The sequence below is a fragment of the Panthera tigris genome, chromosome B4 (assembly GCF_018350195.1).
Source record: "Panthera tigris isolate Pti1 chromosome B4, P.tigris_Pti1_mat1.1, whole genome shotgun sequence".
Classification (NCBI taxonomy): Eukaryota; Metazoa; Chordata; class Mammalia; order Carnivora; family Felidae; genus Panthera; species Panthera tigris.
Window position 1 is genome coordinate 36,343,884 of NC_056666.1, and position 20,725 is coordinate 36,364,608.

General features: G+C 35.8%; 1 protein-coding gene across 9 annotated transcripts in view; it reads right to left on the minus strand.

Annotated features, from left to right (window-relative positions):
* ERC1 (ELKS/RAB6-interacting/CAST family member 1) overlaps positions 1-20,725 on the minus strand; it is a 509,181-nt gene that overhangs the window by 413,975 nt on the left and 74,481 nt on the right. For all 9 annotated transcript variants that reach the window (XM_042991509.1, XM_042991507.1, XM_042991508.1 and 6 more), the window contains exon 3: positions 333-749. In XM_042991509.1, coding sequence (XP_042847443.1) covers positions 333-749 — 417 coding nt within the window. The remainder of the gene's footprint in view (positions 1-332; positions 750-20,725) is intronic.

Genomic DNA, 20,725 nt, shown 5'->3' on the forward strand with positions numbered 1-20,725 from the left:
GAACAAATCAAGAGATGAGTAACAAACTAAGAAAATTCTGTGTCCCTCTAGCAATAAAATGTGTCTACAGAAACCAGATTGGGGGCGGGGGGGGGGGGGGGGGGGGGGGGGGGGCAGAAAGACCCAGAAATTTATCAAGCCAGTATACATACTAGTCAATGCCATCTCATACAAGAGAGCAAATCAGAAATCAGTGAAGCCCTTAAATATCAAAGAAGAAATTCCCTTCGGGCTAACTCAATGGAGTATGTAAATTTATCTAAGTCAAGATGCTGACTAATGCGGGGTGGGAGAGACAATCAGTAAGTCAAGACAACTGAAAAAGCACTCACCTCTCTCAACATACTGTTCTCTTTTTCCTTCTGCTCCAAAAGGCTTTCTAGGTGGTGGACGTGCATCTCTGCCTCTGCCAGTCGTCTTGTTCTCTCATGATCTTCTTCAGTAGCCTTAGCAGAAAGTCCTTTGCTCTGCAACATCTCCAGAAGTTTCTTGATGGATTCATCCCGAGCATTTAGGGTTTGCTTCTGAGTCTCAATACGCAACTCCATTTCCTCCAAAGTCTTTCGAAGAAGAAACAGCTCTTTGGCCTGCCGCTCATGCTCAGCATGTAACCTCTGAAAGTTCTCCTCTGTCAGCTCTGCCACGAAAGGTTCACCAGTCCTACTGCTACTATCTTGCTGAAACAGCTGGTTCAGGTCCCTCTGGATCCGCAATTCATCCTGGAGAGCCTGGATTGTCATTTGCATGTGCTAGAACCAAGACAAAACAGAAAACCCCAAGTCAGCTTCCCTCCTCAAGAAGAAAAAATAAAGCAGACTGGGAAAGTCAGGAAGTAGCTACCAGGGCTCTCAGAACTTGAATTTAACAAATTAGAATTCATGTAATTTTACACTGTCTTAAAATATGATTGAGATAATCTATAAAATGTCAATAATTTAGCCTCTATTACTCCCAAAAGGAAACAAGAGAAGTATGGCAGAACTTCACTTTGCATAAGCCATGACAAAATAAAGGCATTGTTCGAAATTAACAGAAATATTCACAGAACTAAAGGGAGGGGAGGAGAAAGGGGAAATCTACAGGAATACAAACACATCATACAAAAGTTTCACCAAATAATACAAAGGATATCAAAACACAAAATGACTTAAGTAAGTTTACACATTAAATAATACTAACATTTAATGAGTAGCATCTACATGCCACACACTTTTTATGTGTTGATTCATTTAATCTTCATGACATGTGTACTATTAATTTTTTTACTACTTTTTTACTATTATTATTATTCTTACCGATGATGACACTAGTCTTGGAGATTTTTTGCTGTTTATTTTTTTTAATATTTTTTAATGTTTGTTTATTTTTGAGAGCAAGAAAGAGTGCAAGTGGGGGAGGATCAGACAGAGAGGGAGACAACAGAATCAGACGCAGGCTCCAGGCTCTGAGTTGTCAGCACAGTGCCCGACATGGGGCTTGGACTCACGAGATGTGAGATCATGACCTGAGCCGAAGTCAGACACCCAACCTACTGAGCCACCCAGGCACCCACTACTGTTTATTTTTGAGAGAGAGAGAGAATGAGAGAGCGTGCAAGCCAGCAGGGGAGGGGCAGAGAGAGAGAAGGAGACACAGAATCTACAAACTCCTGTCTCCAAGTTGTCAGCACAGAGCCTGATATGGGGCTCAAACTTAAGAACTGCGAGATCATGACCTGAGCCAAAGTCTGTCAGGTCTTTTTAAATCTAGAGATTTAAGTAACTTGCCCAAGATCACACAGTAAATGATGGACCTGTCATTGAAATCAAAGGAATTTTCCCAGCCCACAGAAACTAGTGCTACCCGAAGAAAATAACATAACTTGAAGCTTTCATAAGGGGAGGAGAAGGAGTGCCTGGGTGGCTCAGTTGGTTAAGCTCTGACTCTATCTCTGCTCAGGTCTTGATCTCACAGTTTGTGAGTTCAAGCCTAGTGTCAGGCTCAGCACTGACAGCACAGAGCCTCCTTGGGATTCTCTCTCTCTGCCCCTCCCCTGCTCACACTCTTCTGCCACCCTCCCCCCACCCCTATCAAAATAAATAAATTTTTTTTAAAAACTTAAAAAAAAAAAAACCAGGGGGATGGGGAAATACCTCACCATGTGAGCTTTTCATACAGGGAAGGATAATAATATAGGTGAGTAATTAAACAAAGATGTCAATGCAGTTAAATTACAAAATGTTTGAGACAGCATATCTTTAGCCTGTACACCTAATGAAGGTATATGAACCTTTAATCTGAATGGAAAATTTCCAGCACGTTAGACAAAGAATCTAAAAGTATTCACAAGATTCATATTTTTAGAAATGAAGAAACAACAACAACAAAAATCACTCTTTGTATTAAAGGTTTAAAGACTGGCAGTATGCCATAGTGGAAAGAACACTAACCCACAATCAGAAGACATGACTTTTAGTTCCAGCTCTCACACTAACTGCTATGCAATTTTGGATACAATGCCACTTTCTGCATTTCAGATTCCTCATATTTAAAATAAGGATTTATATACCTGCACAATTTTTTCACAGAGATTTTAATAATATCATGGAAATCTTTGCAGATTATAAAACATACATTGTTGAAAAATTCTGGCAGACTACAAAATAGCAGTACCGTAAATATCTCAAATAAATGATCTGGCAAGGATACAAAGATGTATGTACAAAGATACTTATTCTTATTTATAATAGTGACAAAATTAGAAACAACCTAAATAGATATTAATAGGTGATGAGTTACAGTAAATGAGAAATGTCCACATAATTTAATACTATACATCCATAAAAAAATAACAATGTAGGCGCACCTGGATGGCTCAGTCGGTTAAGTATCCAACTTTGGCTCAGGTCACAATCTCACAGTTCGTGGTTCAAGCCCTGCATCAGGCTCTGTGCTGATAGCTCAGAGCCTGGAGCCTGCTTCTGATTCTGTATCTCCCTCTCTCCCTGCCCCTCTCCTGCTCATGCTCTGTCTCTCAAAAATAAATAAACGTTAAAAAAAATAACAACAACAATGTAGATTGGTATTTAGTGATTTAAATCTATCGTCACAATATACTGTTTTAAGTGTAAAAAAGCAGACCACACAAGACTAAGTATAGGATGATCTCAATCTAATTTTTAAAAGTGTATATACATCTAGAGTAAAGTCTAAAAGGATACAAGCAATTAATTACCAACGACTATCTCTGGGTATGAATAGCTTTTACATTTTTTCTTCATACTTTTTTGTACTAACTAACCATGTAATCCTTTTGTAATTAAAAAAACAACAACAACAAAAACCACCTTTTTACCTAAAAATAAGAGAAACAGATTTCAGAGATAATTGCTTGGGTACAGAAAACCGTGCTCAATTTACTACCACTTTTGTTAAAGAAAGGGAATAATATTCACTATCTACTGTAAGTAAAAAATAAAATATTCTTAAGAAATAAAAATATTTCTGGAAAGTTACACAAGAAATAATTTTTTAAAAAGTAAAACTAGAATAGCTGAAGGACAACTTATAAGAACACTTTACTAGAAATTTATTCTATTCCTCTTGAAATTTTTTTATTCCTCCAGAAATTTTTAACTGAAGTATAATTGACATTGAAATCTTCTTAGTAACAGCTTTATTGAAATATAACTCACATATAATAAAGTTCACCTGTTTTAAGTGTATAATTCAGTTTTCAACATATTAAAAGTTGTACATCAAACACACATATCTAATTCTAGAACACTTCCATCACCCCTTAGTGAAATCCCAGGCCTATTAGCAATCACTTCCCATCTTCCCTCCTCCCAACCTTCCTCTTAAATTTGAACAAAATAGATGTGCTACCCCACTCAAAAATTAAATTTAGGGGTACCTGAGTGGTTCAGTCAGTTAAGCATTCAACGTTGGCTCAGGTCATGATCACCCAGTTCATGGGTTCAAGCCCTGCATCAGGCTCTGTGCTGACAGGAGCCCAGAGCCTGCTTCATATTCTGTGTCTCCCTCTGTCTCTGCCCCTCCCCTGCCTGCACTCGGTCTCTCTCTCAAAAATAAAAAAACATTAAAAAAAAATATTTTTCAATTTAAAAAGGGCGGCTGGGTGGCTCAGTTGGTTAAGCTCAGGTCATGTTCTCACAGTTCTTGGGTTTGCATCCCACATCAGGCTCTCTGCTGACAGCTCGGAGCCTAGAGCCTGCTCCAGATTCTGGGTCTCCCTCTCTCTCTCTGCCCCTACCCTGCTTGCACTCTCTCTTTCAGAAATAGATAAAATTTAAAAATAATATAAAAATAAAATAAAAAACAAATTTTTAAAAGTGCTTACAATACTTTTCAAACTTAAAAAAGAATGAAATTCTGACATGCTACAACATGGATGAAACTTGAGGATAATGCTAACTAAACCACAATAGACAACTATTATATGATTCCACTTAACACGAGGTATCTAGATTAGTCAAACATATGAAGCAGAAAGAACAACAGTGGCTGCCAAAGCCTGGAAAAAGCAGGGGTTGGGGAGGGATGGGAAGTCACTAACAGGTATAGTTTTACAGGATGAAAAGAGTTCTGGAGATGGATGGTGGCAATGTTTGCACAACATAATGTACTTTATGCCAATGAACGATACACTTGAAGAGTAGCTAAGATGGTAGATAAAAGATGTATTTTACAGTAATAAAGAAAATGAGGAAAAATGATACCTGCCATAAAATTCCAATTTATGGATATTAAATTATTTATGACTATTGATAAATATTTAGGTTGGTTCTGTTTTCACTATTACAACAGGCACCTTCATATGTATATCTTTGTACATGTATCCAAATTTTTACTGGGGATAAATTCTCAAAGGGGAATTGCTGAATTGGAGGATATGCAATTGTAATTTTGATTATATATTAAAAATTATCTCTAAAAGGGTCTGACACATTTAAACTTCCACCAAACAATATCTGGGAGTCGCCACTTCCCCATATATTTGAAAACTGTAGGTATTTTCTTTTTCTGGCATTTCTTTGATTATAAGCACAGCTAAATACCTATTCACATATCTACTGGCACTTTGTATTCCTTCCTTTGTTACTCATCTGTCCTTGTTCTTTGCCCATTTTTTAATTTTCCTAATCCACTTAGGAAAATAACCTTTTGCCTACTGTGTATGTTACAAATATATTTCCAAGTCCGTCATTTTTCTTCTAACAAATTTTATGGTGACTATCATAGAGATTTTTTTTTTTTTTCAGTGCAAACACATCAACTGTTTATTTCATAATTTCTAGTTTTCCTATTAGGCTTATCAAGTAGTGAATTTTCAATTCTGGTAATCTTCAAACTTTTGAAAACCACTGCTTTTTTCTTACCAAGAATACATTTATAATAAGACTATCAGATATTTTAATTCAGGAATAGGATTTTTTTAAATGCATTTAACTTTCAGCATCACATTTTAAAGATTCTTAACAGTTGTTGAACTTCAAAATCTTTAATGAAAAGATGTGTCAAAATGCTAGTAATTCTCTAGAGCTTATTATCAATTCTATTTTCCTTCTTTACATCTGAAAGTCAAAAAACCCAGTTAAAGCCTGAGTGAGGGTAGTATCAGAAGTTAAATTCAACAATGAAACTGATTGCTAGGTACAACTGTTCCTCCTTTTTTGGACATTCATCACCAATTCATTCAGGTTAGGAGAAACAGGTGTTGACTACAGCTAATAGCCTCACATATACTTTAGCATTTACAATTTGATTAAATCTGGCATGGCAATTATTTGACAATATAGAAATTATAACCATTAATGTTATAATTTCAGCTCTGCTTGCACCCATTTATCTACAAAATAGAAATAAAATGATGGTCTGACTGGTAGCCTAGAAAGCTACACAGCAATTTTCTCCACTGAAATAAATCCCTACTTTAGGCTACATTCAAGCTAGCTTTACTTTACAAAAATTCTTGCCAAATTCCTTGGGAGAAGAAAGAAGCAACAGGCTAAGAAACTATGCTACTGTTTCTCCAGCATATTCATACAGATGATAAACTGAGCAAACCTATACATCCCATAGACATTTATAATGATCAACCAAAAAAAAAAAAAAAAGACATACTGAATTTAGAGGGAAGACCTCAGTTGTAAGACATTAGGAGAATTTCTATTTGGGAATTCTGCCTCATGACATTCTCCAAAATGATCTCCGACTTCTGATATTCCAAATGTTATACCAACACTCAGTAGTCTACCACTTTTCACTCTGACATTCAGGTGATCTGGAAAGACTGGAAAAGTAACTGCTTAAATTTTTTTTAATTGTTTTTTTTTGTTTAATGTTTATTTTTGAGAGAGACAGAGACAGAGCGCAAGCAGGGGAGGGGCAGAGAGAGAGTGAGACACAGAATCTGAAGCAGCTCCAGGCTCTGAGCTGTCAGCACAGAGCCTGAAGTGGGGCTTGAACCCACAAACCATTAGATCATGACCTGAGCCAAAGTCAGACACTCAACCAACTGAGCCATCCATGTGCCCCAGTAACTGCTTAAAATTTAATCCAAGGATTGTGCTATTATTATATGACACTCTGCCTCAATGAAATGATAGAGTATTGTGAACAACAGGAATGAACATTTTTAAATCTCCGACAGAGACTATGACTTCTATTAGAAAAATAATACATCTGAAACAAATGGCCAAAAAATCACCACAGCTCTTCATATAACATATTTTAGATAAATATCAGAAGCTCCTCTAAGGCATAACTTCCCAAAAATAATCATTAATTTCTTGGAATAACAGAGTGCTTTGGTCCAGTTTATCCTGATTTCTAAATTGACAGAATTTTGTAGTCTAGAGCTATTTTTAGTTAGAAAAAAAGAATACAGTAGTCCCCTCTTTATCTACAGGGAATATGTTCCAAGACCCCCAATGGATGCCTAAAACTGTGCATAGTACCAAATCCCATATATACTATGTTTTTTCCTATACATACATACCTATGATAAAATTTATAGATTAGGCATAGTAAAAGATTAACAACAAAGCTAAAATAAAATAGAACATATCAGTATACTAATAAAAATTTATGAGAATGTGGTGTCTCTCCCTTAAAATAATCTCGTGTTCTGTACTCAACCTTCTTCTGATGATGATGTGACATGATAAAATGCCTACATGACTAAACAGAAGTGAGGTGAATGAGGTAGGCATTGTGAGGCAGTGTTAGGCTACAAGGGACCTTCTAACAAGAAAGTCAGAAGGAAAAATGAGGTCTGCTTCCAGACCACAAGTGACCACCAGTAACTGAAAGCACAGGAAATGCAACGATGCAAAGGAGAGACTACTGTATTATGGATACAAAAAGTGATCATCATTTCAAACAATATATCACAGAGAACTCCATGAACTATGTGTCAAGATGACCAGTTAAAAAAAATACAAGTATAGGGGTGCCTGGGTGGCTCACGTGGTAAAGTTTCTGACTTCGGCTCAGGTCATGATCTCACAGTTTGTGAGTTCGAGCCCCACATCAGGCTCTCCGCTGACAGTGCAGAGCCTGCTTTGGATCCTGTCTTCCTCTCTCTGTCCCCCCCAAAAAAATAAACATTTAAAAAAAAGAAAAAATACCAGTATTGCACCCTATTATGTTAAATCAAGAACAATTTATTCTGAAACATGTAAATGTATATATTAAGTAAATTTCATTAATGTAAGATGCAAAAGAGCCCATAATAATTCTTACTGAAGTCATCTGAGTCAAGCTTACAGCTTCCTCAGGCCATTTGAGGTTCTGATCTGTACCGCTACATTACCATATCCCTAACAATAGCACTTACCAGACTAATCTGAAATATATTTGTCTCTGTCTTCAATAAAAACTTTCTAGGACTTTAACGGTTGTCATCTCTTTACTATGAGGTACAGCACAGTGCTCAGTATATTAAGTGCTCAATAAGTTTTTGATGAAAGATTGAGAAAAACAAATTTTGAGAAATTATTCTGAAAGTAACAGCTAGTAGAGAACATGCAAATCAAGTCCCTGGAGAGCTGTATCTTTCCCCTATAATACAATGATTAACTCATATTCTGTAACAATTCTTTACCAACTAACACAAAAAATTCTATCTTAGGGGTGCCTAGGTGGCTCACTAGGTTAAAGGTCTGACTTCGGCTCAGTTCATAATCTTAGGGTTCATTGGTTCAAAACCTGAGTCAGGCTCTATGCTGACAGCTCAGAGCCTGGAACCTGCTTTGTAAGCATGAACCAATGAATAAATGAATAAACATTTGAATGAATAAAACATTTTTAAAAATTCTATCTTAAATAAAAACTACCCAAAATACGAAACACAATCCTAATAAAAAATTTTAACTATATCCTCTGGATTTATTCATGGGTTTGTTTTTTTTTTTTTAATAAAATAATCTCTATACCCAACGTGGGGCTCAAACCCACAACCCTGATATCAAGAGTCACACGCTCCACTGACTAAGCCAGCCAGGTGTCTCTGGATTTATTCATGTTTGATCCAAAGCAAAGAGAAGCATTTTCAGATAATCAACAGTCAACAGGAATCTTTCATAGTTTTAATACTATACAAAGCACATGGAGTTCTTATCCAAAAATAAAGCTTACAAATTGATAAAACATAATAGTTTAAAAAAAGAACAACATAATAGTTACTCATCAGCACTACACCCTATTCTAAATTTTAGATTAAGAATAATATTCAAGCCTGGGTGGCTCAGTCATTTGGGTGCCTGGCTTTGGCTCAGGTCATGATCTCGTGGTTGGTTCATGGGTTTGAGCCCCGCATTGGACTCTCTGCTACACAGGACCTGCTTTGGAACCTCTGTCTCCCTCTCTGCCCCTCCCCAGCTCACACTCTCTCTCTCCCTCTCTCAAAATTAAATAAACATTTTTTTTAAAAAGTTAAGAATATTCAAGACAGAAATGAGACACATACATGTAAGGCACTTAATTCTACATGCAAGATATTCAAATGAAGCTTAAGAACCTATCAGAGATCACTATGAGCTAGACTCGTGAATCTTTAATATGAAAAGAAAGTATTTTAATTTCTATCACTTTAGAAGGAAGTCGGTGAGAAATTTAACCAGGCTAAACCTCAGAGACTGAGGAAAAGCCTCTAAGGTAATTCATTTCTTGTAATCATCAGTCTACTATTCTTTCAGTTGATTACAAGGATTTATTTTCTGTGCAGAAAAGTATACTGTAAACTATCAACTATTAACCAAACCCAAGTTCTCAGATTAAGAAACAACACACCAGAATTCAAATGGTTAATTAAATTACCCTTATGTTACGCTCATTCTCTTCTGAAAAAAGACAAAGAGTGAAGATAATGAACAAGCAATTATACCAGAATTCTACCAACTACTCTCCACTACTGAATCCAGGAAAAACGTAGAACCTATATCTTTATGCTAGTACAACCCAGAATGGAAGTTAAAGAACAAATGAAAATGCTATCAAAATAAGTTGACCCTTGAATGAACAACGTGGGTCTGAACAGCATGGGTCCATTTACACACATATTATTTTCAATAAACAGTACAGTAAATGCATTATCTCCTCCTCATGATTTTCTTTTTTTTTTTTTTAGGGGACCTCATGATTTTCTTAATAACACTTTCTTTTCATCTAGCTTGCTTTATTGTAAGAATACAGTATATAATACATAATAACATACAAAATATGTGTTAACTGACTCTATGTTATCAGTAAGGCTTCCAGTCAATAGTAGGCTATTAACCGTTAATGGGGGGGGGGGGGGGGGGGGCGATGAGGGAGAGTCAAAAGTTACATGCAAATTTTCAACTGTGCAGAGGACAGTGCCCCTAATCCCCACATTCCTCAAAGGTCAACTGTACATTTAATATTTTATGACCTCAGAGATAATCAACAATTCAAGTAACAGTAAACTGCTTTTAGTACAAGTCCTAGAAATGCCAAATTGCTTTTAGATACCCAAGCACCATATTATTTATTATTTACCCCTTAACTTCTACTTATGTGATCTCCTCTGCCCTTTCCCTCTTTCACTCCCAGTTTAATCCTACTTGTCCTTTTATTCTAAGCTCAGGCATTATCTCCTCCAGAAAACTGTTCTGATTTCCCCAACTAAAAGAAAGACAGAAAGAGGAAAGAAGGAATTGGTGAATGAAGTGCAGAAAGAAAGGACAGTATCCCAAACCAGAAATTACAATGGTAAAAATATTATGCTAAGCAATATCAGGATTGAAGAGATTCATTTCACTATAAATGACATCAAAATAACTGGAAAAAAAAAAATCTTCAAAGTAAAATCGACCAGCAAAGAGATCCTAGGACAACCACTTCCATTGTATTTAACTTGAAAACACTCAGCAGTAACAATGCAATGGCAGAACTATAAGCAACCAAAAAGATAGTGTTCATTCCAGCAGCATTTCAAGTATCAAACTCACTTCTTTCTTCATTCTTTACAACCCAACAGTTTCAAACACCTGAAACAAAGGTAAATGAAATCCCCAATCTTGGTCACAGAAATACTGGTATATGAATCAAAAAGAAAGAAGAGTAAAGAACAAAGAGCTAAGTGATGCCAATCAGCTATGAAAGTGATATAATCTTGGCAATGCTGCTTTGGAGAGTAGATTTTGCTGAATGAATACACACAGAAGGCAAGAAACTTGGCCATCTGAAGGGAGTCCCTGCTGACATTCAGCTGCACACAACGTAAAGCTGACAGGGTCTAATGTCTGTGTCCCACAGAGCTATGTCAACAATGAAGTCACTGTGTACCCACAGCTTATCAGAAACTATAGAATTTCGCTCTCCTTCCCCCACCTTTTCCTCCAGAGGAAGAGAAGCAAGGAAGACTGATATTGAAGGTACAGAAAGATCATAACCTTACAGTCTTAGAGAAAAGCATTCATTTAAACAGTACTACTGTTTAAGATGCTTTGACATACACGATCACCAAAAAATTTCAAAATGAGATGAAGCCAAACAAAATTACTTGTAAAATTAATTCTGTCTGGAGAAAATTACGTAAAACATATACAGAGAACATCAGTAAACCAGACCAAACCAACCAAAATTATTCATATCTTATTTCAATACTTATATTTTTATTAAACGTGCTTTCCTATAAAAATCAAATCTAGCTATTAAGCAAATCAGAATGAAACTGAATACAGGCAACTGAGAGACTGCCATAGTCCACTACTGTAATTTGTTCTAGAAATACTAAGAACAAGTGTAGTAAGATGAGAAGACAATAAAGAGTAGAAGAATTAGAAAAGAAGAAACAGTCATTATACAAAGATTATATGATGAAAATTCAGAAGAAATTACAGACGAGACATCTATATCATTAAGAGTTCAGCAACCTGGTAAATGTCAGATCAACATGTAAAATTTAACTGCATTTCTCTACACAAATGTTTTAGAAGTGTAATTAACAAGAGACAGAAAGAGAAGCTTGATAAGAACAAAAAGGCACCTGGGGATAAAAACATGAACAACAACAACAACAAAAATATGACGCTTTTATAGATAAAATCTTGAATCTTCCTTGAAAGTAACTGAGATATAAATATAAATATTTATTGTACACAATCCTTTAATAATTTCCATGGCAATCATCAAACAGGGTATGTCTAAGACCCTTGCACATGCTTCTGTAAAAATGTTAAGCAGATAAAAGAAATCTTTAGTAATTAATCAAAATTTTTTGAAAAATTAATAAACAGAAAAGAAATGAATTTAGGTAGTAAAGAGATAGTATTAAAGACTGCTTCATGATTCAGTGGCACTGTTAAAAGCAAATAAGAACACCAGATGGAATCTTCATGGGGTACTTAAAGGGAAAATAAATTTGCTTTCCTGACTCTCACCAATTCTATCATAAGCCCCAATAAATATATTTGTGACCATTATTTTCAAACAACTATTTAACTCCTGCACCCATATTTGCAAGGAGTTTACTTACCACATCATATTTGCATTTGAAGTGATCTGCACCATCACTTCATCTCCCTGCATACTTTTAAATAAAAGATATTGAGATATCTATGTTAGAAAGCACACTTGGTATAATTAAAAACTGACAGGGGCTCCTGCGTGGCTCAGTCAGTTAAGCATCCAACTTCGGCTCAGATCATGATCTTGCTGTTCATGAGTTCGAGCCCCATGTCAGGCTCTGTGCTGCCGGCTCAGAGCCTGGAGCCTGCTTCTGTGTCTCCCTCTCTCTCTGTCCCTCCCCTGCTCATGCTCTGTCTCTCTGTCTCAAAAATAAACAAGCATTAAAAATAAATAAATAAACAAACAAACTGACACACTGGACTTAATCAAAATAGAATTTTATCAAAATTTTTCTCAAAGTGATCATTATAAAAATAAATTGATAGGCCACATACTGGGAAAAATAGTAACTGTCAAAGGACTTGTGTCCTGAATATATAAACAACTCCTGAAACTCACAAATAAAAATAAACAACTTAAAAATTTTTTTTTAATTTTTTTTTTACATTTATTTATTTTTGAGAAACAGAGTGAGACAAAGCGTGAGCAGGGGAGGGGCAGAGAGAGGACACACAGAATCTGAAGCAGGCTCCAGGCTCTGAGCAAGCGGTCAGCACAGAGCCTGATGCGGGGCTCGAACCCACAGACCGTGAGATCATGACCTGAGCCGAAGTCGGACGCTCAACCGACTGAGCCACCCAGGTGCCCCAACAACTTAAAATTTTTAAAATGAGTGAAAGATACTTTGGAAATCTACAACTAGCCAATGTGGAAATGAAAAACTAATATCACTAGTAATTAGTAAAATGAAAATTAAAACAGAATGAGACACCACCACACACCCACTGGAATAACTAAAATTTAAACAACACCAAATGTTAGCAAAGATGTGAAACAACCAGAATGTGAAATTACATCAATGCTCTGGAAATTAGTCTGCCAGTTCCTCATAAAATTAAACATACATCTATCCTATGACCCAGCAACTATACTCCTACATATCTCCTCAAGAGAAATAAAAACATGGCCACAAGCACATGTGTATAAAAATGTTGACAACAGCTTTATTCAGAATAGCCAAACACTAGAGAATGGATAAACTGTTTATGCAACATCCATATAAAGAAAACTACTCAATGTTAAAAAGAATAACTATCGATACATTAAACATGGATAATGTAAAAACAACACACTGAAAAGAAGCCAAACACAACAGAGTACAGACTAGATAATCCCATTTATACGAAGTTCTACAACAGGCAAGACTAATCTAAGGTGAAAGAAATTAGAACACTATTTGTTGGAGGGCTGGATACTAACCAGGAAAGGGTGCAACGAACTTTATGGATGATGACAATGTTGTGTCTTTATAAGGTATTGGCATTTGTCAAAATTCATAGAATTATGATGCTGGAGTATTTCCTGTATGTATACTACACTCAAAAAAAACATTAAAAACGAAAAAGATACAGGTTTGAAAAGGAAAAAATAGATATTCAAGATAATTTAACAACTACTAATGACTTCACTTAAACGGACAGTAATTTAGGAAATTTAAGAACTTTTCCAGTTCTAAACATGCTTTGTAGGATGCTCTATCACCTAATTCAGTGGTAGCCATACATTCTTAAAAAGGTAAAAGAGAAAAAGACAGAAACTTAGGGTTATAAAGATTCATTCAAACATGCAACAAAGTACGGAAATCACCTCAACAATTTGCCTTATTTTCTTCAGATCTCCCTCTCTCTCTCTCTCTCTCTCTCACACACACACACAATTACTTGTTTATAATTCACATAAATGATGCCATCTGTACATGCTTCTCTTTGCAACTTTGTTTTGTTACTCAACTTAATGTGACTGAGAACGGAAAACTGGAGCAACCACTATGGAAAACAGTATGAAGTTCCACAAAAAATTAAAACTAGAACTACCATATGATCCAACAAGCCCTCAATTGCTGAGACTATGAACCATTTCTTTATTCTCATTTAATGTGAATACTCCCAAGTTTCACCACAGATACATTATTAGTATGTTGGATTACTTAGTGCTGCCCAACACAAACGTAATATGTACTGGATTACCCCTCAAAACCTGGAAGAATCTAAATTTCAAAATACATCTGACCTTAGTATTTTGGAGGAAGGGATTGTGTACCTATATTCCATATTATGAGTAAATACCAATTTGTCCACTGGCCTACTGAGGAAGAGTTAGGTATTTTTCCACCTTCTCACTATTATACTAAATGCATGTATATCTATCTCCTTGTACACATGTGATGCAACTGCTAGGTAGCAGAGTGTGTTCTTTAACTTTACCAGTCATCTAGCTTTTTTAATTTAATATACAATAAGCTGAATACAGATGATGAAAGGGTACAAATATCAAGCCTAGAATTTTCATACCTATAGAGTCATTAATCATACAACACTTTCCATTACTCATATAACCACTTTCCTAGGAAGAAACTTTTGGTAGAAATGGAAGGAGTTGCTATTTGAAAAAAACAAAACAAAAAAAAAGCAAAAAGCCAAATGATTATGTATTCAATTCCACCCATAAGGAAAAAACAGAGTATTCTCAAAGTTTTTCATTATGAAGCTGGAAAATGGAAGGCAGAGCAGAATGCCTTCATTCTGAGGCACGAGAATTCTTTAAAAATACACATACATTCTACCCATAGAACCTTCTGTCTCTGAAAGAAAAAAATGAGAAAAGAAAAAGAGATTGGGAAGAATTCTAATTTCTCTCTTCCTCTCACCCTTCATCTGAAAATGACATCTTTCTCTGAGAATCCCCACAACAGGAAACTACTTTAATCTTAATACTAAAATTTTGATCTCAAAGATTCCTATAAAGTCATCTTTGACATGAGGACCCTGAAAACTTGAAAGCAACAATAATCAACAGTTTCAACAGTTTCCCTTCTATCCTATTCATATTTATTGCAAAAATAAACAAACACACAAGGTTTTAGTACCAAGTATTTGAAAATGTCGAGATACCTATTGATTACTAATATTTAAAGCATTTTTAAACAATATATGAACTGGAATACATGCCTATACCATTTTTTTTAACTTTTTTATGATTTATTTTTGAGAGACCGAGACAGAGCATGAGTGGGGGAAGGGCAGAGAGAGAGGCAGACACAGAATCCAAAGCAAGCTCCAGGCTCTGAGCTGTAAACACAGAGCCCGATGTAGGGCTTGAATCCAAGAACCGAACCATGAGATCACAACCTGAGCCGAAGTCGGATGCTCAACCACCTGAGCCACCAATGTGCCCCTATATAATTGTTTTTCTTGACAGATTTTCATAACAAATTCTTTGATCCACATATTACAGGGAAAATTTGCATGTTAAATAAACCTACTTGTTTAAACTAAGATATCTAAACAAAAAAAAAAGGAAATAATTTTTAACATAGTGTTATATTAGTTTAAGGTGTAAAAATATAGTGATTCAACAATTCTATACATTACTCAGTGTTCAACATTATAAGTGTACTCTTAATTCCTATCACCAACTGCACCCATCCCCCCACCACCTCCCATCTGGTAATCATCAGTTTGTTCTCTATAGTTTAAAGTCTGTTTCTTAGTTTGATTCTATCTTATTTTTTTTCCTTGCTCATGTGTTTTGTTTCTTAAATTCCACATGAGTGAAATCATATGGTATTTGTCTTTCTCTGACTGACTTATTTCACTTAACATTATAGTCTCTAGCTCAATCCATGTCATTGCAAATGGCAAGATTTCATTGTTTTTTATGGCTGAATAACATTCCGTTACATAATATATACCACATCTTTTTTATCCATTCATCTACTGATGGACACTTGGGCTGCTTCCATACTTTAGCTATAGTAAATGATGCTGCAATAAACATAGGGCTGTGTATATCCTATCAAGTTAGTGTGTTTGTATTCTTTGGGTAAATACCCAGTAGTGTGATTAGCAGATCATAGAGGACTTCTACTTTTAATTTTTTGAGAATCCTCCAAACTATTTTCCACAGTGGCTGTACCCGTTTGTATTCCCACCAACAGTGCACGAGGGCTCCTTTTTCCCCACGTCCTCATCAACACTGTTTCTTGTTTTTGATTTAGTCTTTCTGACAGATGTGAGGTATGACTGGCATTCCCCTGATGAGTGATGTTGAGCATCTTTTCATGTGTAATGACCATCTGTATACCTTCTTTGGAGAAACGTCTGTTCATGTCTTCTGCCTATTCTTTAATTGGATTATTTGCTTTTTGAGCTATTGAGTTGCATACGTTTTTTACATATTTTGGATACTAACCCTTTATCTGATATGTCATTTGCAAATATCTTCTCCCATTCCACAGGTTACCTTTTAGTTTTGTTGACCGTTTCCTTCTCTGTGCAGAAGGTTTTTATTGTGATATAGTCTCAATAGTTTATTTTTGCTTTTATTTTCCTTGTCTGAGGAGACATATCTAGAAAAATGTTGCCATAGCCAGTGTCAGAGAAATTATTGTCTGTGTTCTCTTCCAAGATTTTTATGGTTTCAGGTCTCACACTGAGGTCTTTAATCAATTTTGAATTTATTTTTGTGTGTGGTGTAAGAAAGTGGCCCACTTTTCATTTGCATGTAGCTCTCCAGTCTTCCCAAAACCATTTGTTGAAGAGACTGTCCTGTTCCCAATGCATAATCTTGCCTCCTTTGCAGAACATTGACCATATAATTGTGTGTTTATTTTCTTTTAATTCTGTTCCATGAATCATTTTTTGTGTCAGTACCATACTGTTTTGACTACAACTTTATAATAACTTAAAATCTAGAATTGTGATACCTCAAGTTTTGTTTTTGTTTTTTGCTTTTTGTTTTTTTGTAGGACCGCTTTGGCTATACGGGGACATTTTGGTTCCATACAAATTTTAGAACTGTTTGTTCAGTTCTGTGAAAAATGCCATTAGTATTTTGATAGGTATTACATTAAATCTGTAGATTGCTTTAAGCAATATGGACATTTCCACAATATTTGTTCTTCCAATCCATGAGCATGGAATGTCTTTCCATTTCTTGTGTCCTCTTCAATTTCTTTCATCAGTGTTTTACAGTTTTCAGAGCACAGGTCTTTCACTTCTTTGGTTAAGTTTACTTCTAGGTATTTTATAATTTTGGGTACAATTATGATTGTTTTTCTTAATTCATCTTTCTGCTGCTTCATTATCACTGCATAGAAATTAACAGTTTTCTGTAGATTGATTTTGTATCCTGTGACTTTACTGAATTATCAGTTCTAGCAGTTTTGGTGGTGGGACGGGGAGTCTTTCAGGTTTTCTATATATGATATCATGTCATCTGCAAGTAGTGAAAGTTTTCTTTCTTCTTTGCCAATTTGGATGCTTTTTATTACTTTTTCTTATCTGACTGCTGTGGCTAGGACCCAGTACTGTGTTGAATAAAAGTGATGAGAAAGGACTCCCTTGTCTTGTTACTGACCTTAGGGGAAAGCTTTTAGTTTTTCACCATTGAGTATGATGTTCACTGTGACTTTTTCATATATGGCCTTTATTATGTTGAGGTATGGTCCCTCTAAACCTACTTTATTGAGAGTTTTTATTGTTTAGTATCATGTTATTTAATCTCCATGTATTTGTGCTCTTTCCAAATTTTTTGCTTGTGGTTGATGTCTGGTTTCATAGCATCGTGGGCAGAACAGATGCATGATATATCTTCAACCTTTTAAATTTTGTTAAGGCTTGTTTTATGGCCTAATATGTTATCTATTCTGGAGAATGTTCCATGTACACTTCAAAAGAATATGCATTCTGTCATTTTAGGATGGAATGTTCTGAATGTATCTGTTAGATCTATCTGGCCCAGTGTGTCATTTAAAGCCATCATTTTTAGGGGCACCTGGATGGCTCAGTTGGTTAAGCGTCCCGCTCTTGATTTCAACTCAGATCATGATCTCATAGTCTGTGAGATCAGGCTCCGCATCGGCCTCTGCACTATCAGCACAGAGATATTCTCTCTCCGTTTCTCTCTCCCCTCCCCTGCTCACTCAGCGCACATGCTCTCCCACTCTCTCTCACAAGATAAATAAACTTCAAAAAAAGATTAAAAATGAAGCAACCATTTCTTCGTTGATTTTCTGTTTGGATGATCTGTCCATTGATTTAAGTGGGGTGTTAGAAGTCACCTACTAGTCGTGTAGTAAGTTCCTTCATATTTGTTATTAACTGTTTTATGTATTTGGGTGCTCCCATATTGGTTGCATAAATATTTACCATTGTTATATCTTTTTGTCCCCTTTATTACTATATACTGTCCTTCATCTCCTGTTACAGACTGCTTTCAAGTCTATTCTGTGGGAATGCAAACTGGTGCAGCCACTCTGGTAAACAGTATGGAGGTACCTCAAAAAATTAAAAATAGAACTACCCTACAACCCAGCAATTGCACTACTAGGTATTTATCCAAGGGATACAGGTATGCTATTTCAAAGGGACACATGCACACCAATGTTTATAGCAGCACTATCAACAATAGCCAAAGTATGGAAAGAGCTCAAATGTCCATCCATGGATGAATGAATAAAGAAGATGTGGTGTATATATACATATACAATGGAGTATTAAACTCCATTCAAAAGAACAGAGAATCTTGCCATTTGCAACTACGTGGATGGAACTAGAGGGTATTATGCTAAGGGAAATCAGTCAGAGAAAGACAAATACCATATGACTTAACGCATATTAGGACTTTAAGATACAAACAGATGAATATTAGGGAAGGGAAGCAAAAATAATAGGAAAACAGGGAGAGGGACAAAACATAAGAGACTCTTAAATATGGAGAACAAACAGAGGGTTACTGGAGGGGTTGTGGGAGGGGGGATGGGCTAAATATGTAAGGGGCCTTAAGGAATATATTCCTGAAATCATTGTTGCACTGTATGCTAACAAACTTGGATGTAAATTTAAAAAAAAAGAAAAAAGTAAAGTAAATAAAGTCTATTCTGGGGGCACCTGGGTGCTCAGTCAGTTCAGTTGTCTGACTTCAGCTCAGGTCATGATTTCATGGCTAGTGACACACTCTGTCTCTCTGTCTCTCTCAAAAATAAATAAAACATTTTAAATAAATAAATAAATAAATAAATAAATAAATAAATAAATAAATAAATAAAGTTTACTTTGTCCAATGTAAGTATTGCTATCCCTGCTTTCTTTGGACATCTATTTGCATGATAAATGATTCTCCAACCTTTCACTTTCAATCTACAGGTGACTTTAGGTCTGAAAGGAGTCTCTTGTAAACAGCATATGATGAGCCTTTTTCTTTTATCCACTCTGTCACCCTTTTGTCCATTTACATCCAAAGTAATTGCTGATAGATATATATTTATTGCCACTTTTGTTACTTTTATAGTTTTTCTCTGATCCTTTCTTGCTCTTTTTCATGGTTTGCTGGCTTTCTTTAGTGATATATTTGAATTCCTTTCTCTTTATTCTTTGCATCTCTTTTACTGGATTTCAATCTATGGCTACCAATAGATTTGTATATAACACTTTCTGCAGGTAGCAGTCTATATTAACTTGATGGTCACTTAAGTTTGAACCCATTCTTTACTCCTGTCCCACACCATATTTTAAGTATATGGTGTCATATTTTACATCCTTTTGTGAATCCCTTGACTGATTTTTACAGATATACTTATTTTTACTGTTTTTGTGTTTCCTACTTTTCATATTCTCACTTATGGTCTTTCCTTTCCACTCAAAGCGTCCCCTTTATGAATTCTTGTAGCCTGGTTCAGTGGTCATGAACTCCTTTAATTTTTGTCTGAGAAACTCTTTATTTCTCCTCCTATTCTGAATGACAGCCTTGTTAGGTACAGTATTCTTGACTGTAGATTTTTCTCTCTCAGCATTCTGAACAGATCATGCCACTCCCTTCTGGCCTGAAAAATTTCTACTGAAAAAATCCACAAATGGCCTTATGGGGGTTGCCTTGTTTGTAACAGTCTTTTGCTGCTTTAAAAAAATTTTTATCGTGGCACCTGGATGGCTTCAGTTGGTTGAGCATCCGACTTTGGCTCACGTCATGATCTTGCAGTCTATGAGTTCAAGACCCGCGTCAGGCTCTGTGCTGACAGCTCAGAGCCTGGAGCCTGCTTCGGATTCTGTGTCTCCCTCTCTCTCTGCCCCTTCCCCGCTCATGCTCTCTCTCTCTCCCTCTGTCAAAAATAATCATTAAAAAAAATTTTTTCAATAAATCTTTTATCACTACTTTTTGCCATTTAAATTACTATGTGTCTTGGTGTGGACCTCTTTGGGCTGATTTTGTTGGGGGATTTCTGTGTCTCCTGGATCTGGATATCTGTTTCCTTCCCCAGATTCAGAAAGTTTTCAGCTATTATTTCTTCAAATAAATTTTCTGCCCCTTGCTCTCTCTTCTCCTCCCAAGATCCATATTATGGAATCACTCAGTTCTCTAAGTCTGTGTTCATTTTGCATTTTTCCCTCTCATTTGCTCAGCTTCATTACTTCCCATTACTCTTTCAGGTCATTAATTTGTTCCCCTGCTTCCTCTAGCCGGCTATCTATTCCATCAAGTGTATTTTTAATTTCAATTATTGAGTTCTTCATCTCTGATTGGTTCTTTTTTATCTGTGTTACGGGTTTCACTGATATCCTTCACTCTT